The following is a 25,859-nucleotide window of genomic DNA, read 5'->3' as shown; positions in this document are numbered from 1 at the left end:
CATATGATGACAACAAAATGTTAACCAAAGCTTTTTTCGTCCCTGCTTCAAGAGCTAGCACAAACATTCCTGGCAATGAGGTTATTTAATGTGGCGTTTAGTGTCTTCTCCAGAGTTAGAAGAGCTAAAGAGCAATGAAAGAAACTACCAGGAAACCTAATATTGCAGTAATTATCCATCAAAACCAATCATATGGAGAGCAAAATGGTGTTCAACCACCTCTCCAGCTCTCAATGCTGCATGGCTCACAATCCTTTTACTCTAACATGTCAGGAAATGGAATGGTGGAGGGAAGTGGGGCAGGGAAACTCCATTGGGATTACTGCTCCTGGTGAAGGATGCAAGCCTTGGTAAATCAGGTTATCTAATCACGTCAGGGACAAGAGGTGATGACATCTTTGGCCAAGTCAGCTGGTCACCTGTTATTGAGACCATCACAGGCAGAGCCAACATTGTTTGCAGCTTTGTGAGGGAAGCATCAGGGCAGCTTGGTCATGACAAAGGGTGTTTGAAGCACATCAGAAGCCATCACTGAATAAACAACACATCAAGCATGGTGTGGGGTGTTGGGACTGATGAGAACCTTCCACACCTGAGAGACTCTGAGAACACAGATGTGGAACCAAGCTAGGAACACACCTGATCTCAGAGCTCTCAGACACTGGTGTCAATCTCCAGTAAAGACCAGACAAGCTCCCTTTTGACACTGGAAACCGCTCTGTGGCCTCTGCAGGTCCAAGGAGTCACAGGAAAGGGATGGCCTCCAAGCAGATGTCAATTGCATACTTGAGGGTGTTTTGGTAGATATAAAGAGGCTTGGTCTCTTTGGAAAGGCTGTAGAACACCTAGGTACAACATAGTCTTCCTTTCCTCAGCCTTGGGTCCATATTGAGGTGGGATGGAGAGGAGGTGAAGATGTTGCTCTCACTGGTAGTGCAGCAGCTCTTCCCAGCGAATGGGCTGGGAAAACACCTCCCGCTCCAGCCAGAGCTCATAGGAGTAGTGGAAGTCCTCAGGGAGCTCCAGCCTCTGTCCCAACACGCTCTGCAGGCAGTTGTCCACTGGTGCAAACTCTGAGTCTTGAGGTTTGTCATATCTCCGGCTGTTGAAGGCTTCAATGTTGGCTCTCAGGGTGCATTCTTCAGACTGGAAATCCCATGGTCTGGCATCGATATCTACAGTGAAGAAGAATTCAAACTAGATGATCTTTAAGGTCCCTTCCAACCTAAACCATTCTATTATTATGTCACAAATAACTCTGAGAAGGTTTGAGCAAAGGAAATGATGAAGATTTTACAGCTACCACATAAACATTGAACCATAAACTCCAGAATAATCTCCTGAAATTTGGTCTTGATGAGCTTCAAATCTCTATAAAATCATCATTTGCTCCATCGAGGGTTAGTAAATTAACCATCAAATCTCAGCAGAGCTCAAGGGAGGGAAAGATCTGAGCTGAGAATCCATCCAGATAGACAAAGATAAAAATAAACACTCCAGGAAAAACCCTTCCAGATCCTGCCTCTGAAAGCCAAGAGCTGCCCTGGCAAACTGGCCAAATCAAGATGCAGCCTCTGCTAATGGTGACTTGTGCAACTGAGTGCTAGTTAACCCTTCAGGGGAAGTGGGACACACAACAATTTCTTCTCTGCATCTGCCTTAAAATCCCACAATCCCAGCATGGTGGGGTTTGGAAGAGACCTCTGGAGATCATCCAGTCCAACCCCTTGCTAAAGCAGGGTCACCCACAGCAGCTTGCCCAGGATCACAGTGGCCAGGTTGGTTTGAAATCTCTCCAGAGAAGGAGATTCCACAGCCTCTCTGGGCAGCCTGCTTCAGGGCTCCGGCACCCTCCAAGTCCACACAATGCTTTTGATGGAATCTCCTGGGTTCCAGTTTGTGGCCATTCCCCTTTGTCCTGTCACTGGGCACCACTGATATGAGTCTGGCCCCATCCTCTTGCCCCCTGCCCTTTAGATATTGATAAAAATAAATCTCAGCCCAGAGAGACATGGACCTGTTGGAGCAGGACCAGAGGAAGCCACAGCAGTGATGGGAAGGCTGGAAGGCTTCTGCTGTGAGACCAGGCTGAGAGAGTTGAGGTTGTTCAGCCTGGAAAAAGACAAGGCTCTGTAGAGACCTGGTGGACTTTCAAGACTTGAAAGGCATCTAGAAGAAAGCTGGAGACAATCTTCTTGGCAGGGTCTGTCATGACAGGACAAGGGCTGATAGTTTCAAACTGGAAGAAGGAGACTTAGACTGGAGAGAAGGAAGATATTCTTCTCTGTGAGGGTGGTGAGACCCTCTCCCAGGCTGCCCAGAGAGCTGGTAGATGCCCCATCCCTGGAACTGTTCCAGACCAGGCCATGTGGGGCTCTGAGCAACCTGCTCTATTTGCTGGTGTCCCTGCTGACTGCAGCAGGGTTTGATTAGATAGCTTTGAAAGGTTCCTTCAGCCCGAACCAGTCTGTGATTCCATGATTCTAAAATCACATTATTGTCACTATTGCCACGTAAACTCACTTGTTACAGCAAACCCTTGCTCCACAGCAGGTGACCTAGGGAGCCTTCTTCTGCATGTAGTGTTCAAGCTATTTAAGCTACCCAAGGTAGACCGTGTCCTGTAGCTGTATCCTTTTAGTGACATCCAGAAGCCCAGCTGACATACTCAATCCCCTAGGGGCCAGTCACACACAAAGGCAGTGGCAGGCTATAAAGTCCCCTAACATAAGGGAAGTCCCTGGTCTTCCCACACTTTGATCATCTAGGGAACTCCACCAGTCCAAGACTGAAATTATTTTAATTTAAATTACATTTGATTCTTCTGAATCAGTGCCATGGTGGTACCTTGACTACCAAAACTATGTAAGTCTTCAAAAAATATATTATATTTTTTACAGGTGGAATTAAATATGCCCACTCCTGACCCAAACAAGATGGGTTCCTCACATGACATAGGCCAAATGATACCAACCCCACCATGAGCTGATTTCCGCTCCAGACGTGGAGAGGCTGCTTCCCTGGCACCACTCACCGTTGCCGTACGCCCAGTCGTCGTTCATGCGGTGCCGCACCTTCTGGTAAATGGCAGACATGGTTTTCATGTTGCTCTTTCTCCACTGGCGCCCCAGGTATTTGGTCTGGATCTTCAATAGCTTGAGGACATAGAGCTGCATCATGGCCTGCTTCACCTTCAGAGCTCGCTTCAGTATTGGGGCTGACTTAAAGACTACCAGCATCTGCCAGGAGAGCGACACAAATTTACACAACATGTTCAAGAAAGTCACACGAGTCCATGTCTGTGAAGCTTTGGGCACCAAAACCTGGGTGTATGGTACAAATCCCATGTGGGCAGAACATAGAATGGCTTGAGTTGGAAGGGACATCAAAGATCACCTAGTTTCATTCCAGTGCTCCTGCCATAGGCAAGGACACCTCCCACTAAGCCAGGTTGCTCAAAGCCTCATCCAACCTGGTCTTAAACACTTCCAGGGGTAGTGTTCCACCACCCTCATTGTGAAGAACTTCTTCCTAACATCCAATCTAAATCTACCCTGCTCTAGTTTCAAACCATTGCCCCATAGAATCAGAACCATTTTTGTTGGAAGAGACCTTTAAGATCGTCAAAGTCCCACCATTAATCCAGCACTGCCAGGTCACCACTAAATCATGTCCCTCAGCACCACATCTCCACAGGTTTAAAAGCCCTCCAGCGATGGGACCTCCACCACTGCCTTGGGCAGCCTGGGCCACAGCTTGACAACCCTTTTGGAGAAGAAATTGTTCCTTATCTACCTAAACCTCCCCTGGTGCCCCAGTACCACCTGAAGAAACTCTCTGCAGGGCTGAAGCCTGCAGTGCAGGTGCAGGGACACACTTGAGGTGCAACCCTGGCTGCTAATGACAAGTGTCTGGGAGGTGGGACATCACCTTACCATCGTCCTTGAGTGTTTCCACTTGGTCAGCTTGTTGAGGATCCTCAGCAAGTTAATGCAGGAGAACAAATTTCTCCAGCAGAACTGGTTGTTGTCTCCAGCCTCCTACAAAGCAGGAAAGGAGAAGCATAAACTTAACTCTTCACCAGCAGCACCACAAAGATATCCTTCTGCTCAAAAGCTTTGCTCTTCCTCTCTGCCAAAGTCTTATTTGTGATGGAGGGTGAGCAGTGGAGCTACCTCCCCACTTGGGTTTGTAGAATGGATTGTGTTGGAAGGCACCTTAAACATGATCTAGTTCCAACCCCCTCTACCATGGGAAGGGACACCTCCTGCTAGACCAAGTTGCTCAAGGCCCCATCCAGCCTGGTCTTAAACACTTCAAGGGATGAGGCATCCACGACTTCTCTGTGCAACCTGTTCCAGTGTCTCACCACCCGCATGGTAAACAGCTTCTTCCTGAGTAAACACACTGGAAGGATGGTGATTCCATGCTGGCTGAAGAGACAAACATGACTAATTCATGTTTAATTCCTATTAAATCCTCACTTTCATGGGTGTCCTCCCCAAAACCACCACACTTGGTGAAATTCAAGATGCTTTCTTCGTATTTTGATTAACTTAGTGCCCTCTGAAGCTAACAACCATGTTCTTCACAATGAGGGTGGTACACACTGGAACAGGTTACCCAGAGATGTGGTTGAGACCCCATCCCTGGAGACATTCAAGGTCAAACTTGGTGGAGCCCTGAGCAACCTGATCTAGTTGGAGATGTCCCTGCTGACTACAGGGGGATTGGACAAGATGACCTTCGTGGGTCCCCTTCAACCTGATGCATTCTGTGATTCTGTGATGTCTGATGGAGCAGAACGATGGAGGGACTGTCATTTAATGTGACAGCTCCCAAACTGCATGCTAGACCGTACTAGGAAAGGGAAACTGGGAATATTTTCCCTCAAAACCTCAGTCTTCTACAGCTATAAAGACTGAGCCATGAGGATTAGCAGGAGCTCTCAGACTGCTTTCAGAGATGTGTCACTAGATGTCCCCGTTGGGCCAGGATACAGTCAGTGGGAGGCTGGCCAGGACACCTAGTTACCTCCAGTAACCCATGATCCAGCACAAAGGAGGCAATGATCCGGTTAATAAAGAGGGAGGTGATGCCCAGGAGCTCTCACTCCAAGCAGGCACCCAAAAAAGAGACAAACAGCTTGGTGGAAAAGCACACTCATAGATTCATAGAATGGTTTGGCTTGGAAGGGACCTCAAAGATCATCTAATTCCAAACCCCTGCCATGGGCAAGAACACCCACAAATAGACCAGGTTGCTCAAGGCCCCATCCAACCTGCCCTTGAACACTTCCAGGGAGGGGGCATCTGCAACCTCCCTGGGCAACCTGTTCCAGTGTCTCACCATCCTTGCTGCAAAGAATTTCTTCCTAATAGACAGTATAACTCTCCTCTTTTCCTGCTTCAATCTATTCCCTGGATGAAGGGATCAAGGCACTGTCACATGGGACAGTGGTAGAGGACCAAGCCAGCTTGCTGGCCACATGTGATGATCCCACACTGTGCCTCATAGCAGGTTTTTTACATCCATCTGATCTGGCACCATCAGCTCATGACAGGAACTTACATGCCAGTGACACATCAGAAATGTCCTTGCTACAGATGCAATAGAACCAGTTTGCCTGTCCTGGGTGACCACAGCGTTGGAGGGACTGGTAAGCAGCTTTGATTCATAGAAACCAGGGGAAAATCTGTGGTTTAATGACTTTGAACTTTCTCCAGCTAAGGACTCAGCCCATCTGTCCAGTCTGTCTTGATCAAAGTCCTTCCTCACCTTCTCACCTGCAGCAGTACTGGTTTGAAGGACCCCTTTTGGTTGCTTACCAGGCTTTCTGCTGTGAGCTCAGGCAAATCACAGACTGTGCAGTGTGGATAATCCAGGACAGAGATGCTGTGGAGGACAGGAAGGGAGGGATTTGTTAAGAACCAGGGAAATACAAAAGCAAATTTTAGGATAATCTAAGTGATGATGCCCAACAAGCTGTTATGCCTTCCCTGCTCTTGGGGTTGAATCGCAAATGGCAGAGCTGCTTTTGGGTGGGAACAATCCCATCTCCATGCTGGGTATGTAAATCTGGTCAAGTGGAAGCTGTCCCTGCCAGTGCTAGGGGTTTGGAACTTGATGATGGTCAAGGTCCCTTCCAAGCTATACCATTGGATGAATCTGTGAAATAGGTGGCAGATGGTGCCATGTGGATGTGGATCATTCCTGCGTTTCCAGCTGCACAAATGGTTCCAAATAGGCTCCCAGCTTCTCCACAGCCTCATGACTCAGCCTAACAGAGCACATCAAGTCCTCTTGGCTCTGAAGCACATCCTTGAATATCCTGGTCTAATGGAAGGTGTACCTGCCTGTGGCAGGGGATTGGAACTGGATGATCTTTAAGGTCTCTTCCAACCCAAACCATATGATATTTAAAAAGGGGGAGAAAAAAACAAAACCAAAAACAAACAAGCAAAGCAAATCTTAGAATCATAAAATCACAGAATTGTTTTGGCTGGAAGAGACCTTGAACATCATGAAGTCCAACCCTTAACCCAGCACTGCCAGGTCACCACTAAACCATGTTCCTCAGCACCACATCTCCATGGCTTTGAAAGCCCTCCAGGGGTGGGGACTCCATCATTGCCCTGGGCAGCCTGAGCCAGGCCTCAACAACCCTTTTGGGAAATACTCTCCAGTAGTTCCCTGTCTCTCTTGAACTGGAGAGCCCAGAATTGGACCCAGGACTCCAGATGTGGCCTCACTAGGCTAGAGTAGAGAGGGAGGGGAACCTCTCTTGACCTGCTGGCCACACTCTGCCTTCATGCATCCCAGGAAACCAAGGCCATATTGTTGGCTCATAGTGAACTTCTTGTCCACCAGTATTCCCAGATCCTTTTCCACAGAGCCATCTGAGGACAACAGTGGAAATGTTTATCTGGAAGAGAATTACTTTCTATTTTTCCACATGGGCCTTCTCACACAGACATGTCCTCTACCTCTACCATGCTAGAGGTAGGCCAGCCTACACATGCAACTGAAGAACAACTAAAAATATCCATCAAAAGGCAAGAAAAGGGATGTTTTCTTCGTTCTAACAGCAGCATCTCCTGTGGCACTCCCCTCCAAGTGGGGAAATCTCACCCAGTCCTCCTGAGAGGTGAAGGACTTGTGCTCTTTCATTTTTCACTTTGACTTGTGGTTGTCCAACCAATTCTTGCATGGACTCCAAGTGGGGCTAGTGTCCTTCTCAGATCAGAAGAAAAAGGTAGTGACAACTCTGCAGAACTTGAAGAAGTCAGGCAAGCTGAATTATAGCTATTAAAAGTGGAAAAGACCTAGAAGACACTACCCCCATCTAGCCTTCTTGAAGCTGTGGCCCACAGATGTCTTCCAGGTGTCCATATAAAGATGAAAACAAGTCTTCTGTTGGTCAGGGAGATTCATAGATTCATAGAATGGTTTGAGTTGCAAGGGACCTTAAAGATCATCTAATTCCAACCCACTGCCATGGGCAGAGACATCTCCCACTTAACCAGGTTGCTCAAGGCAATCTGATACCTTGAGATGAGATGGGACTACAAGACTTTTAGTAGTCCAGTGAGAAATTTGGAACTCCTCCTTCTTGTCCTCCTCATTAAGCAGAATGGATTTGATCCCCTCCAGCATATTCCTGTAGTGGAAAAGGTACTTGCCCCAAAACCATGCAGGGGTCCAGAAGTGACCTTGTCCCACCACATATTCATGTGTCAGGTTTCTTCATGCCCAAAGCCTCCCTGCTCTGTCACCTCTCTCTTCCCCAGGAGTGGCTGTACCTGTTTTTGGCAGTGATGTAAGACATGATATTCTGGTTGAAGAACTTCAGGATCAGTGGGATGCAGTTGGCAAACACCAAATGTTGGGACACATACTCAAACTGAGGAAGAGACAAGAAATGGGTCAACGTTAGCTGAGAGCATCAGCTGGGAATGGAACCCCCATCTCCAGCTGAAAGCAAAGCAGCATACAGCATCTCCCACCAGCTGGAAAAGTTGATGGATGCCTTTATGGAAGTAGTTTAGGAATAGTTAGACCTAATAATGACTTCTCAAGGTAAAAATCTGTGGCAAAACAGTAAATGGGGAAGAGAGAAGAAGAAGATGTAGATGTGAGAAAATCCAGCTCTTGTTGCTGCCACATGATAATCTTAGACCCTGGGAGAAGTTCCACCCAAACATGAGGCAGAAATTCTGTAATTTAAGAGTGATGGAATGCTGGAACAGGCTGCCCAGACAGGTATTGGACGCTTCATCTCTGAAGACATTCCAAACCTACCTGAATATGTTCCTGTGTCCTTTTGGAGAACCTGTCTTGGCAGAGAGGCTGGGCACAGTGATCTCTGGAGGTCCCTTCCGACTCCTACCATTCTGTGATTCTTTCCAACTTTAACTGAAAAAAACCCACCCTTAGAGAATCCCAGAATTCCAGCATGGTGGGAATTGGAAGTGACTTCTGAAGATCATGCAGTCTAACCCCACTGCTAAAGCAGGCTGCCCAGGTTCACAATGTCCAGGGGGATTTGGAATCTCTTCAGACAAGGGGACTCCACAACCTCTCTGGGCAGCCTGCTCCAGGGCTCTACACCCTCAGAGTCAAGATGTTTCTCCTGACGGAACATACTGTGTTCTGGTTTGTGACTATTACCCCTTGTCCTGTCACTAGGCACCACTGGAAAGAGTCTGGCCACATCCTCTTGTGCCTCACAGGTTGTTTAGCTCTTGCTGAGCATTGAGAAAATTCCCTCTCAGGCTGCTCTTCTCCTCGCTCAACACCCCCAGGTGTCTCAGCCGTTCCTCCTCACAGAGATGCTGCAGGCCCCTCAGCATCTTTGGAGGGAGCCTCACTGAACTCTATAGAGAGATGTACCTTCATGCATGCTTTTAATTTCTCTCCTTCTCTGAATATTAAATGCTCTGGGTGTGTAGAGCTGCATGATACAACCAATCTCTACTGTCATCTAAAGAGACAAGACACAAATAGGAACAACATCCCAGCCCATCCCATTCCATCCTCCCCATGCCTCTCACTACCCTACAATCAACACCCCAAGTTTGAGAGTGAGGAAACAGTTTGATCCTCCCCATAGAATCATTTTGGTTGAAAAAGACCTTGAAGATCATCCAGTCCAACCATTTTCCAACTCTACCAAGTCTTGTATTAAACAAAGTCCCTCAGTACCACATCTCTGCAACTTTCAAACACCTCCAGGGATGGGGATTCAACATCTCATTTCAGCCTGGTACAAGCTGTTGACACTTGGCACACCACCAATGACACCCACCACCATTCTTTGGGCATGAGCAATGGGCAGTCCCTGCTAGACAGGATTGGAGATGGTCTCATTGCTTTGAAATGCAGCTTCCAGTGACTAATCTGTTGTGTCTGTTCTGACCAAAGATAGTCCTGAGCTGCAGAAGGGTCTGAGAATCATAGAACCATCCTGGTTGGAAGAGACCTTCAAGATCACCAAGTCCAACTGTGTTAACTCAGCACTGTCAGGTAACCACTAAACCATGTTCCTCAGCACCACATCTCTGGGGCTGTGAAACCCCTCCAGGGGTAGGAACACCACCACTGCCCTGGGCAGCCTGGGCCAGGCCTTGACAGCCCTCAAGGGAAAGGAATTGTTCCTCTTCTCCAACCTAAACCTCCTCTGGTGCAACTTGAGGCCATTTCCTCTTGTCCTCTCACTTCTTCCTTGGGAGAAGTAACCAACCCACACCTGACTCCAACCTCCTTTCAAGGAGTTGTAGAGGGCCAGAAGGTCTCCCCTCAGCTTCCTTTTCTCCAGGCTCAAAAAGCCCAGGTCCCTCAGCTGCTCCTCAGAGGACTTGTTCTCCAGGTCCTTCACCAGCTTCGTTGGCCTTCTCTGTTGGCAAAAGAAACACTAAATCTTGACAGAACCAAGACAAAAGCTCACCGCTTCTGTTGGTGTGAGGGCTTGTGCGGTTACTGCCACACTCACATGGCAACTAGTGAGCACAGGGTGACCACCTGCAGAGCCTGAACAAACCATGTTCTCCTTTACCTTCTGCTGCAGTCTGGAAGCATCATTTTAGCCCCAAGAGTGTTTTTTGGGATGCTCCTTAAGTCCAGTTTTGGCACCAAAAGAAATTATGATGGCTCACCAAAAATCAGACACAAAAGTAGAAGCAGGGGGAGAAGCAGCTTTCTCCAGACTTAGCACCAGAATGCAAAGCTCCTTCTGTCATGGAAGAAGAAATGAGTAAAGTAATTTTGGGGAGTGAAGAGAAAAAATTAAGGGACATGGTGGGACCCATCACAAACGAAAGGTTTGTCAGAATCTGGAGATTTGTTTAATTTTATCTGATCCAATCTGTGGATCTCTATTTCTCCTCAGTGGGCTTCATAACACAGCTGGATTTGTACCATGATGAAACCTTTACAAGAAAAAGCCCTAGATTGTATGACGTGGAGAACTTGATTGACTTGGGTGAAGAATTGAGCCCAGGCCACAACCCCAATCAGACCTTGATCAGTTTTTGACCAAGGGAAGCCCTCATGTGAGTCCAGTTCAATTGGTGTCATGCAGATGACACAAAAATTAGATTTCATCTAGGACCCTACCTCCAGCCTCTGTTGAAACTGGAGCTCCAAGAGCGTGATCCTGCTGATGGACAGAAGCTTAGTTGACCTAATGAGATCTTACCCAGCACTATTTTTGGTCACTGTAGAGGAGTCAGTGCTGAAGAGGGGTTTGTTTAACCCCATCACCTTCACCTTTCTGCCAGGGGAAGCTCATGCTACCTCCTAAATTTTACCCTGAGCAGCCACAGCATGAAGTTTTCTAAAAGCCTGGAAGCTCCTTCCACGTGAGTGGAAACATTCCTGTCAAACCACTCTGAGATATATTTGGACCAGGTTATCCCTGCCCAAATCCTGGCCTGAGGGTAGGGTTTCCCACTATGGAAATGTTGGATGAGGCATTGAGCCAGGTTGGATGAGCAATCTGGTCTAGTGGAAGGTGTCCCTGCCAATGCCAGCAGGGGGGGGGGACTGGAACTAGATAATATTCAAGGTGCCTTCCAACCCAAATGATTCTATGGATCTATGAAAAGCTATCTGCAACTCCTCATGGAAACCCTTCCTGGAGAGGTCTTTTAGAACACAGTCTAATAGAACACATCAGCTTCAAGACCAGCTTGGTGATTGCCAACTCCTTCTCTCCGCTCACCTGGTAGATGTGGTTCAGCTTGAAGTGCTTGAGGAGCAGCAGCAGGACAGCTGAGATGCTCTTCACGATGATCTCTTTGTGCCTGTTGACGTCAATCCCCAGTTTCATGCTCTGAAGAACGGTGATGCTGGGTTGGAGAAGAAGGTGGCAACAGCACCATGGGTATGGGAGCAAGGAGCACTAAGGACTGTTGAGTTCTTACACTACCTGGAAATGTTCTGCAGAAACAGAGACCTTCGCTTCCCTTTGGGACTCCCATTTCCATCCCCTCCTCTTTGGTGACACCAAAAACAGGGGTGAAAAAAACTGATTGCCTTCCACCAGCAATCCTGGAGGAGCAGGATGAAGGACATCTACCAGATGTTTACTTATCTCTATGATCTGTGTCAATCAGCATGATTTTGTGATCTGTAGCTGCCAGCTGTGCTTGAATCGTTATGCTCCTGAGAAACCAGCATCACCTCTTGGCTTTCAACCCTCTGCCCTGCTGGCAACAGTAGCTTGCACCTATCCAAAGAGTTGTCCCCAAATCTGGAGCCCCATGAACCTATCATCAACCCCCAATTCTCCTGCTTGGTCCAAGACTTCATTGCAAAGCTGAGATGGCTGGTGGCCACCTCTTCAAGAACTTACGGCATCTCTTCAGGCAACACGTCTGCCAGGATGTTGATGGAGTCGGTCTTGGCTTTGGAGGTGGGCGCTGCAGCAAGGAGGATCTTCAGCAAAGCTATCTGCAGGAGAGGACAGATGTGGAGGGATGCTTCCAGAAGGGGCATTCCTTCCCTCTCCCTCACTTGATGAAACTGCTCAAGTCAGCTCTACAGGGTTTCAAGCTCCCCTCACTGTGATGGTGCCAAGGCTGAACCTCTCCTTTTATACCCTGGGCAAACAGGCCAATTGTGGTGAGCCAATGGCAACTCTGTGCCCAGGTAGCCAAGCACACCACCAGAATCCTGGCTTGGATCAGCAATAGCGTGGCCAGCAGGACCAGGGCAGGTATCATGCCCCTGGGCTCAGCACTGGTGAGGCCACACCTCAAAGCCTGGGCTCAGTTTTGGACCCTTCAGTCCAAGAAGGACATTGAGGGGCTGAAGCATATCCAGAGAAGGGCAATGAAGTTGGTGAAGAGTCTGGAGGGGAAAAAAAAAGGGTCTGGAGAGCTTCTGCAGAGCAAATGAGTGACCTGAGGTGGGCTCAGTCTGGAGAAAAGAAGGCTGAGGGGAGACCTTCTGGCCCTCTACAACTCCCTGAAAGGAGGTTGGAGCCAGGTGGGGGTTGGTTGCTTCTCCCAAGGAAGAAGTGAGAGAAGTGAGAGGACAAGATGAAATGGCCTGAAATTGCACCAGGGGAGGTTTAGGTTGGACATGAGGAACAATTTCTTCCCCTTGAGGGTTGTCAAGGCCTGGCCCAGGCTGCCCAGGGCAGTGGTGGAGTTCCCATTCTTGGAGGTGTTTAAAAGCCTTGTAGATGTGGTGCTGAGGGGCACAGTTTAGTGGTGACCTGGCAGTGTTGGATTAAGGGTTGGACTCTTATGATCTTATAAGTCTTTTCCAACCCAAACAATTCTGTGACTCTATGATTTAGTTCCACCCCCACTGCCATGGACACAGGCACCTGCCACTAGATCAGATTGTTCATAGCCTCACCCAACCTGGCAACAGAGCTGCATTTCAGGACACTCTGGGAAGCTCTTGGGGCCATGGGAAGTTTTCAAGGGATGTCCCTCAAAGGAAGGTCATAACTTAGAGTCTCCACAGTTTGAATAGTTCTTGAGAGCACAGCCAGGTTGGCAGAGATCTGAAGGTGGTGTTCCTTTGTCTGCTGAGCCACATAAACCACAATGATGGTTGAGCTTGGTTCCTGGCCCAACAAGCCATGGAGATCCTGGCCCCATGCCTGGAGATCAGCCTGGTATCATAACAGAAAGGTAATCTCAGCTAGAAAAAGATTCTGAAGAGACCTCAAGAGAAGGAGATGTTCAAGGGAGCAGTGAAGTCTGTAGGTTGCTTCTTGAGGTCAGAAGCAAAGGTACCTGCCCCATTGTGTAAGGACTTGTTGGTTAACACTACAACTCACACAGCTCAAGAGATGACATCAAGTCAACCACAAATGGTCCCCCTTGGTGTCTAGAGGACAGGAGCCAGTTTTCAGTTCCTACCAACATGGAAGACTTTGTTCCCTGTTTCCTGTTCTGCAGACGCATCTTATTGACCAACCACTGACCTGTCTCCAACCATTTGACTATATCCCTGGGTATCTACACCCCTCTCTGAACCCCTTCTCTGGGACTGTACCTTCCATCCAACTCTACTCTGGATTCCCACCAAAATCTTGCCAGTAAGGTCCGGAACACACTCCAGCAGCCCCATGCTGAGCTCTGCAGCTCTCAGGCTGGTTCCATTCCCCACTCAGAACCTCTTCTTCACTTCTAAAAAATCTGAGCTCACCATGTACTGGGGGAGGTTGTACAACATTGCTCGATACAAGATCTCACAAGGGGTTTCTTGGACTTCCTCTTCCCCCTAGCATGAAGAAACATGAGAAACAAAGGAAAATTTAGGGATTGCCAGTCCATACATGTGAGGTTCATCAGTCATCTCCATAAAGCAAAAACACAGCTTGAGGACTTAATGATGGACCTAGCTGCATGCATCCTAGCTGGTCAAGGGTTGGAATAGGCAGCCCAGGGAGGTGGAGGAATCACCATCCCTGGATATGTTCAGGTGTAGACATGGCACTTTGGGACACGGTTTAGTGGGCATGGTAGTGTTGGGTTGAATGTTGGACTTGATGATCTTAGAGGTCTTTTCCAACTTTTATGATTTGGTTCTGACTGCAGGAACCCTCAGGCCTTTCTTCATTGATACATTTGATCAAGACATGGACTTTTAGGAAAGGGCACATATGAAGTGTGTCTTAGGAATCATGGAGAACATCTGAATTTCTGCAACACCTTAGGTGATGGGGTGTGGCAACTTCCTACCAGAGACATGGGGCACTTCTCCAGCTCCTCTTCATTCTTGATCTGGACATCTGAGATGGAAACATACTTGTGCTGGTAGAACAGACAGAGAGAGGCAGAGCAACATCACAACTGAAGGGTGAAACACAGTGATGACAACAGTTGGTCATTGGAGGAATGTCCCAGTTAGGTGTGTAGGTCACAGCAGATACCATCATCTTTGTGTGGGACATCCCTCTGTCCCTGAAGCCCCTCACACATCCTGCCTTTGCTTACTTCCACCTATTCCTTCTAGGATCTAGGAAAACAGAGAACAGGGACAGTGGCCTCCAAAAGGCAATCCAGACACCTCCAGTTGGCCTCTGGAGATGTCTCACTCCATGTAGAGCATTGCAGGAGCCAAAGTTGGTCATGTTTCACCCTGGGAATAGCACAGGTCTGGGCATGTCCAAACCTAACACTGGAAGCCTGTTACCTTCAAAGCACAAGGTGGCAAATGCTCACAAGGACACAGCAATGTTACACCTTGGATAAAGGGAAAGTCCAGGTGCTGGACAACCTATGTGAGGAGTCGGTTTTCCATTATTTGTCCCAATTTCTGCAAGAAGCTCCAGAAGCTTAGACACAAGGATCCCACATTGCATTGTAGTGGGTACCCAGGCCCTTTTGAGCTATTCAGACCTTGACTGGATTCATCAAGTTGACATCCCACGGCAGAAAAGAGTAAGAGCTCAGACCAAAGGTGTTGCTGAACATCAGCAGAAGAGGAGCAGAAGACTAAATTTAAATTAAACATCTACTGTGGGCTGAGGACATACATCTGAGGAACCTGAGACTCATTGTAAGTGCTGTGCCAGAAAGTTTGTGTGGGAGACTTGATGTTCTGCAACCCTCCTATGGCCTTAGGGATCTTGACCAATGATTTCCACCTCCCAAAGAGATCCCCATGGGTCCAGTCCCACCTCAGAACATCTGCTGAATGCCAAGGGAGCAAAAATAGCAAGGGATGAGGCCAGACAAGCTGAGCGCTGATCAGCGAGGCTTCCTGGGCTGCTTCACCCAAGCAGTGTGCATGGAACCTCCATCTCACCTGCTTCAGTGTCTTCACGCTCTCATGGATGGGTCGTGGTAGCCCTATCAGGGTCTCAGTGTCTCTGTGGAGAATGAAAGAAGGTAAGTAAGAGGGTAGGAAGCAGATCTGTGTGTAAAATCATTCAGGTCAAAAAATCAAAACATCTTTTTTGAACATCTCCACACTTCCATGTCATACAAGATAAAAAAGGGAGCCTGTAGTCTACTGAACTCATCTCAGATGGGTCAGGAACTGGGAGAAGCATTGAAGTGACCTGCCCACCCACCCATCTGCGCTCCAGCAAAGCCTGCAAAAAAGAGGGGTGACACCAGGCTGAAGGATTGGGGTGACGTCAGGTCTCTGCATGGAGCCAGCTTGAACCCAGCACTGCACCTCATAATAGATGTACCCTGCTGGAACCATCCAAGACGACTGTGCTCCCACAGTTAGATTTCTGCAAACTGGTTGATTTGCTGTGGATGCCAGGTTGTCCCAACTCCCTCTAGCATCAAATTGGTCTCAGGCTTGGGTCAGGGGTCAGTTATTCTGGGCTGGGTCTGTTTTTTAATAGAAAGAGGTCCTTGGAGACCTGCATCTCCAAGAAGATGTTTTGATAACAGCAAGTGCACTGTTGCAGCCCCAATAAAACCCATCATTGTGCCACATAGTCCCAAACATGTCAGCCTGATTGAGTTGAGAAGGCCTCAGCAATGTGGACACCTCCCACCAGTAAAACTCCACTGATTGGGGAGCTAAGGGACAGACTTTGCTGGACCTACACACGTAACACTCACTGTCCCAACGTGAATCCAATGAATTTGTTCCTGCTGGCTTCCAGGAAATGCTCGATGTCTTTCTGTCTGATGGAGACACAAAACCAAGGAGAAGGTTGGAACGTAGCCATAGACCAGATCCCAGCCTACACTGCTCAGAAAGGTCATAAGACCACCAAGAACCTCTGAGCTTTCTAGGATTGATTTCTAGAGGTCTTAATACAGCCATTATGACTCTTGTTGGATGGAGCAACATGAACCAAATCCATTTGGATTTGCTGTGCAAAAACGGAGAAGAGTTCTCTACCACTGCCACCTTTTATCCACCTTCTGTCCTCCTACCACATGTATCTTCAAGTAGCATCTGCTTGCTCCGAGCAAACAAATGTTGTCTCCACAGTCTGGCAGAGCATGTGCTGTTCTGAGAGAGCAAGCTGACATCATGGTGACAGCAAGATGATCTTCAAGGTCCCTTCCAACTCAAACCATTCTATGAATCTGCACAGTGAGGGTGGTGAGACACTGGAATAGGTTGCCCAGGGAGGCTGTGAATGCCCTCTCCCTGGAGGTGTTCAAGGCCAGGTTGGATGAGGCCTTGAGTAGCCTGGTCTAGGGGAGGCATTCTGGCTCATGGCAGGGGGGCTGGAACTAGATTATCTTCAAGGTCCCTTCAAACCCAAACCATTCTATGAATCTTGTTCACCTTGGCCAACTTTCATGAGAAGCTGGTCAGGGTCTCAGAGCGACAGGTAGGACATGAGCCATGAGCCAAAGCTCTCCCAGCTGTATTTCCCAGGCACCAGCCAAGAAAAACAAAGCTCATTTGATTCCAAAGCTGAGAGCATTAAGTTAGGTGGAGAACCTTGGCACCAGGTGTGTGAAGACCCACATGAGAAACCAGCTCTTGCCATGTGCCTGTGAGGAGAGCTCTGAATAGAGACACTTAACCCTGTCTTTGCTCTCACACCACACAGATGTACTTGCTTCTGGATGAAATAAAGATGTTGAATCAACAGCAAAACATCTCACATGGATTAGAGGGAAGGGATCAAAGGCTTTCACCCTCTTTTCCTAATCCTTCTCCTTTATCACTTGTAGGAGAACTGTTTGTAGAGCCATAGAATTGTTTTGATTGGAAAAAAACTCTAAGATCATTGAGTTCAACTGTCAACTTAAGCCCACCATGGCTCCAAGTGCCATGTCCACACATTTCTTGAACACTGTCAGGGATGATGACTCCACCACCTCCCTGATCAACCTATTTCAATGCCTGTCCTGAGGAAGGGAAGACCCCAGCTTCTTCATCCTCAGATGTTTGTCTCCAATTTCTCACCTTAGAGCAAGGCCATTCCAGAAGGCTTCATCTTGCAACTACTCACCAAGATGTAATGTCATTGACCAGCTCCCAAGACGATTAGTGTAGGACCTTGCCCTACCAAAATCCATTGGTGCTGGCTGGGGAAGGTGACCTTGCTCCCACAGCCTTCCAGCAGAAGGCTCCTTCACAGTACAACCTGAGATGTCCAAAATGGGATTGCCACTTACTGACCAAGCTTGGTTTGGAACACCTGAGGAAGAGCTCAGCTGAATCTAGCCCAGAAAGGACCAACCAGAACAAAGAAAGAAGTGGAGTCACTCCAAACTTGCCCCAGACGTATTCAGCCTGCAGTGAACTCCAGCAGAGGTGGGACTAGGGAAGGTGGCCATGACACCAGATGGTTTTACCTGACTTTGGGGGCCCAAGGGAGCCCTTTGGGGAATGACACCCTCTCAATAGACGGGCGATGAGCAGGCATCGCAGAAATAATTGTGTCCCGCTCCATCAGGTCCAGTTCCCCCTCTATCCCACTGTCCACGTCATCATTTTCCTCTTCATCAACTCCTGCTTCATCATTCTTGAAGGGGTCTCTCTCGTTGTAGATGTCCAAACTGTCTTGTTTCACCAGGGGCTGCATCAGAAGAGGAAGGAGAAGGGCGTGGGTGTCAGGAAGATGGAGCTAGACTCTTCTCAGTGGTCCCCAGTGACATCACAAGCGGTAAGAGGCATAAACTTAAACCTAGGAAGCTCCATCTAAACATGAGAAGGAACATCTTGACTTTAAGAGTGGCAGTAAGCAGTTTGCTCCTAGGTGCTTATCAGCCCTTTGCCACAGGGTCTGCATGTCCTCTCACTTCCTCTGGATCAAGTGCATCATGGGGCTGATCTGCCACAGCTGAAACTGGTGGATGAAAAGCTGGACATGAGCCATCACTGTGCGCTACCAGCCCAGAGCCAACCTGTCCTGAGCTGATGCCCAGCAGCATAGGCATCAGGTGGAGGGAGGGGATTCTGCTCCTCTGCTGTGCCCTGCTAAGACCCCACCTGCAGTGCTGGGGCCAGCTCTGGAGTCCTCAGCACAGCAGAGACATGGACCTGTTGGAGCAGGGCCAGAACAGGCCACAAGAATGATGGGAGGGCTGGAAGCCCTCTGCTGTGAGGCCAGGCTGAAGGAGTTGTGGTTGTTCAGCCTGGGGAAGAGAAGGCTCCAGGGAGACCTACTGGTGGCCTTTCAGGACTTAAAGGGGGTGAGAAGAAAGCTGGGCCCGTTTTTGAGCCTGGCCTGTTGTGACAGGACAAGGGGAGATGGTTTGAAACTAAAAGAGGGCAACTCAGATTAGTGAGAAGGAAGAATTTTTCTTCCACTGAGGGTGGTGAGAGCCTGTCCTAGGTTGCCCAGAACACTGGTAAATGCCCCATTCCTAGAACCATTCCAGGTCAGGTTTTGTGGGGCTCTGAGCATCCTGCTGTAGTTGCAGATGTCCCTGCTGACTGAAGGTGGTTGAATTAGATGACTCGGAAAGGTCCCTTCCAACCCAAACCTTTCTGTCATTCCATGGAACTGGAAAGTCAGAAGCACCTGAGAGGGAAGGCTGCTCAGGCTGATGCCTTGAGCAGATGATGGTCCCCATTAGAAAAGGCTCTTGGACTGTCCTCCAAGAAGATGAGTCCAGTCTTACCCTCCGGCTACGGTGACCACGCTTCTGCTGCTGCTGCTCCATGAGCTCGATGGAGTATGTGGGAGGCGAAGCTGCCCGCATGCTGCGCATCACCTGGATGCTGTCCTCTGGCAAGGGTGGCAGCCCCAGCTCCTCCCTCTTCCTCACCTTCATTGCTTGCAGGGCTTCAAATCCACCTAACGTGAACTAGGAACCGACAAGAGAGGTGAGAATGTAGGGAGAAGACATCCCACCTAGATTGCATGCCTCTTCTGGCCTTTCAACTAGAGAGTTGAGGATGAGGACACCACAGCACTGGTATGTTCTCCGAACTTCTCCCCCACTCCACTTCCTCTGCATGGCCCAGCCCGCCCTTATCTATAGCTGCACCACTTTTCCAGAAAGTGGTCATTTTAGGAACAAGAGAAGGGTTGACACCCACCAGAAGCACCTTCCAGAGCAAGAGCAAAACTTTCTTCATGGGGAAGTGTGGAGCATGGCCACTGCAGAACTTGGTCACCATCGTGAAGAGCATAAGAGCAAATGGCTCATCACTGTGCACAGGAAAACCTGATGGAGAGAGGGACCAAGAGCACGTTCAGAGCAGATCCCTCTCATCCCTGAGATCTCCCCACTGGTTGAGCTCAACTAAGGGACCTCGTTAGGGCACAATGAGCTTTGTATCTCACCCAGCTCCATCCTGAAGGTCTCCCGGCAGGTTTTCCATTCAGGGGGTTCCTCCTCCTGCTCCACACGGATGTTCTCCACCATCAGGTACATGACACTGAGCAGCACCCTGCCAGGACAGCACAGCAGGTTGGTGACACTGCCAGCCAGAGGTCGTGTTGTCCCCAAAGGATGTCCCACAGCCACATTCAGGTGGAGTCTGAGGAGGTACCTGAGCTCCATGCTGTCGGCTAGTGAGATGGCTGGCTTCCGTAGGGCACTGCTGCAGGCCTGACTGTTGCTGTGGGTAAGGGGATAAGCTCAGCACCAGCCACCAAGCACCTCATCCTGACCCCCAGCCTGTGGCTGAGTGGTAGAAATGCCATGCTAGGGAAACATGCCATGGCTGGGGCACCTCCACAGTCCTCCAAGAGGAAGAGGAGGGACGAGAAAGAAGAGGGCAAGAAGGATGAAGAAGAGGAGGGTGAGGAAGATAAGAAGGGTGAAGAAAATGAAGAGAAGGAAGGTGTGATGGATGGAGAGAAGGAAGATGGAGTGTGAGAAGGGTGGGAAGAGAGAATATGAAGAGAAGGAGGATGAAAGAAGAGTGTGAAGAAGATGGAAGAGGATGAGGAGGAGGGGGAGAAAGAAGATGAAGAGGAGGGTGAGGAGAATAAGGAAAAAGACTAAGATGAAGAAGAGGAAATGGTGGTGAGGAGGGTGAGGGCAGTGTGGGTCCTCTCACTCAATCTCCATGTTGAGCAGCTCCAGGAAGGCAGTAAACGTTCCCAGCTGGTACAGGAGGAAGCTGTTGTGCCGAGACCAGTGCAGGACATCACCTTCATTATCACAGTCTCCAAAGACACCTGGAGAGACCCAAAGGGAGATGCTGGCTAGGTGAGAGCTGCCTTTGAAACCCTGGAGGACATGGGACCATCCCAAGAAGGAGCTTCACTGCACCAACCTGGCACAACCCCAAGAGAAGGCTTCACCCAAGTCCCCCATGCTGAAGCAGCAGCAGATATATGGGGACGTGGTCCTTACCTTGTGCCAGGTAGAGGATGGCTCGTGCTACTTTGAGCCGCTTGTCCCTGTTGACCACCTCCAGCCCATCCAGCAGGTGCATGACATAGGCCTTTTGCTGACCCCCATCCAGCTCCAGCCACCTCTTGCCCTGCACTGGAGAGGGGACAGGACAACCAGCTGAGTGCCTTCCTGGTGATCTCACTCCTTCACTGAGCTCCAGGGTGCTGAGCCCAAAGCTTGAGGTACCTTGAGTGTGAAAATCCTCCTCGAAGCATCTCCTGTTGGTGCTGAGCTCAGGCTCCTCAGTGTAGCTGTAGAGCTCTGATGGAGAGAGGGGTCAGCAGGGGCCTGGAGGGGTTTCACCCTCCTCTTCACCACCAAATACCTAGACATCCCTAGGCACCCACGGAGATATGGGGCAGAGACCTGAACCTGTCTGTCAGCCTTTCTGTAGCTCCAAGGGTCATCATGGAGCCACCCAGTGCTATCATCATGGAGCCACCCAGTGCTATCATCATGGAGCCACCCAGTGCTATCATCATGGAGCCACCCAGTACTATCATCATGGAGCCACCCAGTGCTATCAAAGTCATCATTTTGATCCTGATGTCCAGGCTGGTGCCCACAGCAATGGTGCTCCACCTGCACTTGAAATTTCACAGGGACTTTCTTGGGGGCTAATTTTCTGTCCCAGTTAAACCAGTTTGCAAAGGGATTGATCACAGGAGCACCTGGGTGAGACCTGCCACTGATGCCACACTGTGGACATTTTGGGACATGCAAATAGGAGCTGGACATGGAGGGACATGGTGCAACAATACAGCTGATCTGCTGGAAGGTAGCTTGATAAAGGAACAGGGCTGGTGTGGGAGTGCTGGTGGGCAACAAGATGCCCAGAGCCAGCAATGTGGCCTCATGGCCAAGAAGGCAAATGGTCTCCTAGGGTGCATGGAGTGTGGACAGCAGGTAGAGGGAGGTTCGCCTCTCCCTCCACTCTGTCCTAGGGAGGCCACATCTGGAGTCCAGGGTCCAGTTCTGGGCTCCCCAGTTCAAGAGAGACTGGGAACTACTAGACAGAGTCCAGTGGAGGCTGGGAAGCTGCTGAGGGGCGTGGAGCATCTCTGTGAGCAGCGAAGGCTGAGAGCCCTGGGACTGTTGGGCCTGGAGAAGAGCAGCCTGAGAGGGGATCTGCTCAGTGCTCAGCAAGAGCTTAAGGACCTGTGGGTGGCAAGAGGATGGAGACAGACTCTTCTTAGTGGTTCCCAGTGACAGGACAAGGAGTAAGAGGCACAAACTGGAACCCAGAATGTTCCATGAGGAGAAAGTTCTTGACTTTGAGGGTGGTGGAGCCCTGGAGCAGGCTGCCCAGAGAGGTTGTGGAGGCTCCTTGTCTGGAGAGATTCCAACCCCACCTGGCCACTGTGATCCTGGGCAAGCTGCTGTGAGTGCCCCTGCTTTGTCGGGGGGTTGGACTGGATGTTCCCAGCCCCCATCACGCTGGGAATCTGGGCTGTTGTGCTTGCTCCTCGAGCCAGACACAGGCAGCTAAAAATAGTCCCTTTGCTGGTGGAGATGTTGCTGGGAACCCTGAGGCTTGCAGAGCAGCAGCAGCAGCCAGAATCACTACAGAGCAGGAAAATATGGGCTAAGGACTCAATCCATGGTGTGACAACCATGATAAAGGATGACAATTCCCAGCCTGGAAGTGCCGCCATTCCTCCTACCCCCTGTACACCTTTGTGTGGGGCAATCCCCACGCCCTGATGTGTCCCCTGTGGCATCCCCAGGGAGTGAGGAGTGGCTTTCTATTAATAAACAGGGATGGATAACACCAACCAATAAATAGGGATGGATGACACCACCCGAGGTCCTTCCCCCATCCTGATTTCCCAAAGGATTTAAAGTTCTCTTTAACCTATTCTAGCCCAACAGCCCCCAAACACCACCTCACCTGCTAGCTCAGCTCCATGCCCATCAGTGTCCCTGTATTCAAACTCCAGGTTGGGACAGTCCACTGAGCCCTGCAGAGAGCAGTTGGAGGTTAGTGTTGGGGGGAGGTGCTGGCACATCCCTATGGATATTTTGGGAAGTAGGATGGCTGCCAGCCTTCACAGCCTTTGTGTTCAAGCTTCTCCAGCCACCACAGTGGTTGCTTGAAACCAAAATCCTAGAATGGTTTGTGTTGGAAGGGACCTTAAAGAGCATCTAGTTCCAACCGCCCTGCCATGGCTGGGCTGGGACCTTCATCTAGACCGGGTTCCTCTATGTCCTATCCTTGAACACCTCCAGGGAAGAGACATCCAGAACTTCCTCAGGCAACCTGATCCAGTGTCTCACCACCCTCACTGTAAAGAATGCCTTCCTAATACCCAGTCTAAATCCACCCTCTTCCAGCTGAAGCTGGTTTGAAGCAAAGGTGCTCAAGAAGGTGCAACCCCCACCATCTTCTGTCCTCAGCATCCCAAATCCCAGACAGTTCAGGGCTGGGATTTGCCCTTTTTGAAGGGTTGTGGATCTTCCCCCCTCCTCCTTCTCCTTCCCTGTGGATGAGGAACTGGAGCATGAAACTCCGCCAGAGGATTCTGTGCTACCGCAGCCAGACAACCCTATGTTGGCATCGTGCCCACCCATCAGGAAGGAAACACATGAATGGATAATCAACCTAATTAACATAATTCCTGATGCTGGAATCCCAGCATCCCTCCTCAGCAGCCAGGCTGGAACTGATGCACATCATCATCGTCATCATCATTAATATTGATGACCCTGGAGGACACATGGCTCCAGGATGAGCCTGATTTCATAGAATGGTTTGGTTGGAAGGGACCTTAAAGATCATCCCATTCTAGCCCCCCTGCCATGGACAGGAACACCTCCCACTACATCAGGTTGCTCAAAGCTTCATCCAGCCTGGTATTGGAGGGATGAACTGTCCCTGGGCCCAGAGAGGGATGAAGCTCCCTGTGCAACCCATTCCAGTGTCTCACCATGCTCATGAAGAACTTCCTCCTTACGTTTAACCTAAATCTACCCTGCTTCAGTTTCAAATCATTGCCCTTTGTCCTGTCACCACAAGCCCTTTCCAGCTTTTGTGTAGCAACCTTCAGGTACCAGATTTGCTCCAAACTGCTGGTTTCTCTCCCAGTTTTTGCAGCCAAGCCAGCAGGGTAGTTTTGTGGAGCTAAAGCCCATGAGGAATCTGGTGAAGCATGTGCAGCACTAATCTGCCTGGTGAGGCCAAGCTGCTGCTCTGGGAGAGCCAGAGGGGAAATGCAGACTCACACATTCCTGAGAAAGACTCAGGAGACCACAACTTGTTCACCCAGCCTCCAGGGTGGAGGGACAGTTTTTGGGCTAGACAGCCCCAGGGAGGTCTTCAAGCCACAGCTCCTTGGCAGGGAAGCAGGGAGGTCTTCCCAACCCCATCCTTTGCTCACAGGGGTCCTGCAGTGGCTTTATAGCATCTGGGGAAATCAGTCCTAGGATGGATCTTGGGGACCTGAGTCCAGACCTGGCACCCATGGATGCAGCTTGGGTGACACAGCACAGGAGGGGTTTAGTGGTTACATTATTTGAGGGGGTGAGGGATGGGAAGGAGGGTGAAGAGGACTGCAGACCCCAGACCCTAGCAAGGTGGAGTTGTGTGTTAAGAAGGATGTGGGAGATTCCACCACCTGGAACCCCAAAACCCATCTGCCTGCTCTGGGAGTGAGGCAGGAAGGTGCCAGTGCTGGCAGCAGCCTCCCTGGTGACCCCAACTCCAAGGTGGGCACCTCCCATCCCCACAGAACCCCACAAACTCCCTGGGCTCCTGCAGGAATCCCAAACTCCACGGTAGGGACACAGAAACCCCAAACCCCAGGGCCGAAACCCCAAGACCCCCCGGGACAGGGACACAGAAACCCCAAACCCCTGGGCAGAAACTCCAAAACCCCAGCCCCGGGGTAGGGATATAGGAATCCCAATCCCCTGGGCAGAAACCCCAGACCCTTGGGTGTAGGGGCAAAGCCTCCAGACCTCGGGGCCATGACCCCCCAAACCCCATTGAGGTGTCCCCATTGAGGAGCGAACAGAAGGGTGGTGGAGAGGGCGGGGTGACCATTTCCACCCTCCCTGACCTTACCTCAGACTCTTTCCGCTGGCTCCTGAAGAGCTCCCGGTTCTTGGGCTGGGCTGGAGGTTGCGCTGGGGGCTGGGGTTGAACCGATCGAGCCCTTCCCGGAGCCGACACCTGGGTCGGAACCGGGGCCGGAGACGCTGCCGCCACCGCCTCCATCCGCTGCGCCGCTTCTGCAGCGCCGGCGAGCACGTGGGGGCCGGGCCCAGGGCACGCCCCCTCAGCGACCATTGGTTAGGTGAGCCACGGGGCGGGCTCAGAGGATACACCCTGATTGGTGATCCCCAGGGTGGGGAGGGGCGTCCCGGGAAGGGTAGGGAGGGACCCTGGAGAGTGGGGATGGGGAGGAGGGGTGGAACTGGAGGGACATGGTGGGGGCTGGGAGTGACAGGTGCTGGGGAGGACCGTGAGGTGTCCGGGGGGGAGAAGGGGTGGGACCTGGGGGTGGCAGCGGCTGGGGGGGACTGCCCTGACGTGGAGGGGTGTCTGGGAATGGGAGGAACCCGGAGGGGATGAGGTGAATATGGTAGGGCTGAGGGGGAACATGGGGGTGTCTGGGGACGACAAGGAATGGAGGGAACCCAGAAGTGAGGAGGTGCCTATAGTGGGGGCTCAAATGGGGTTGGGGGTTGTCTGGAGGTGACAGGTTTTCAGGGGACCCAGAGGTGATGAGGTGACCATGGGGAGGACTTGGGGCTATCTGGAGGTGATAGGGGCTGGGAGGGTTGCCCGTGAGGTGATGAGGCACCCATGGCAGGGAGTGTCCCCAGGGGTACTGGCAAGTGTCATGTTCCTGTGGGTGCTGGAGGTAGGGGGGTGTTATGGGTTGTCCCCAGAGGTGCTGGGTGGGGGGAGCTGGTGGCTACATCAGGTGCCCATGAGGCTAACTGGGGGGTGTCCATGGGACAAATGGGGAACTGGGGTTCGAGGGGGAGGGCTGCAGCTGTCCCACTGCAGACAGGGAACAGAGGTCCCCAAGGCAAGCCCTCCACCCCAGCATGACCTACGGAGTTGCATTGTCCAACCTTTGGTACCACAGCTTTGGT

At 50.4% G+C, this 25,859-nt stretch overlaps 1 protein-coding gene across 1 annotated transcript; it reads right to left on the bottom strand.

Annotated features, from left to right (window-relative positions):
• Positions 1-924: 924 nt before the first annotated feature.
• Positions 925-25,044, bottom strand: STRIP2 (striatin interacting protein 2). The gene is made up of 21 exons (XM_054399761.1): positions 24,820-25,044; positions 22,648-22,717; positions 20,943-21,017; positions 20,715-20,849; positions 20,416-20,536; positions 19,903-19,971; positions 19,694-19,800; positions 19,447-19,574; positions 19,026-19,211; positions 17,754-17,977; positions 16,050-16,115; positions 15,274-15,337; positions 14,205-14,276; positions 13,669-13,743; positions 11,855-11,952; positions 11,222-11,348; positions 7,803-7,903; positions 5,829-5,895; positions 3,936-4,040; positions 3,035-3,239; positions 925-1,175 (listed from the first exon to the last, which is right to left on the bottom strand). The coding sequence occupies exons 1-21, from the start codon at positions 25,042-25,044 to the stop codon at positions 925-927; spliced, it is 2,571 nt and encodes an 856-aa protein (XP_054255736.1).
• Between the last annotated feature and the right edge of the window lie 815 nt (positions 25,045-25,859).

This window comes from Indicator indicator, chromosome 3 (genome assembly GCF_027791375.1).
Source record: "Indicator indicator isolate 239-I01 chromosome 3, UM_Iind_1.1, whole genome shotgun sequence".
Taxonomy (NCBI): domain Eukaryota; kingdom Metazoa; phylum Chordata; class Aves; order Piciformes; family Indicatoridae; genus Indicator; species Indicator indicator.
This window is presented reverse-complemented; position numbering and strand designations above follow the sequence as displayed.

Bases quoted from the DNA above. Each gene is read 5' to 3' on its own strand.
- STRIP2 (XM_054399761.1), bottom strand. From the start codon at position 25,044: ATGGTCGCTGAGGGGGCGTGCCCTGGGCCCGGCCCCCACGTGCTCGCC. The intron at 17,978-19,025 runs GTAAGACTGGAC...CTTCTGATGCAG, and splicing joins GTGGTCACCGTAGCCGGAGG to CCCCTGGTGAAACAAGACAG. The intron at 7,904-11,221 runs GTGAGCGGAGAG...TCTCTTCCTCAG, and splicing joins AGCTGAACCACATCTACCAG to TTTGAGTATGTGTCCCAACA.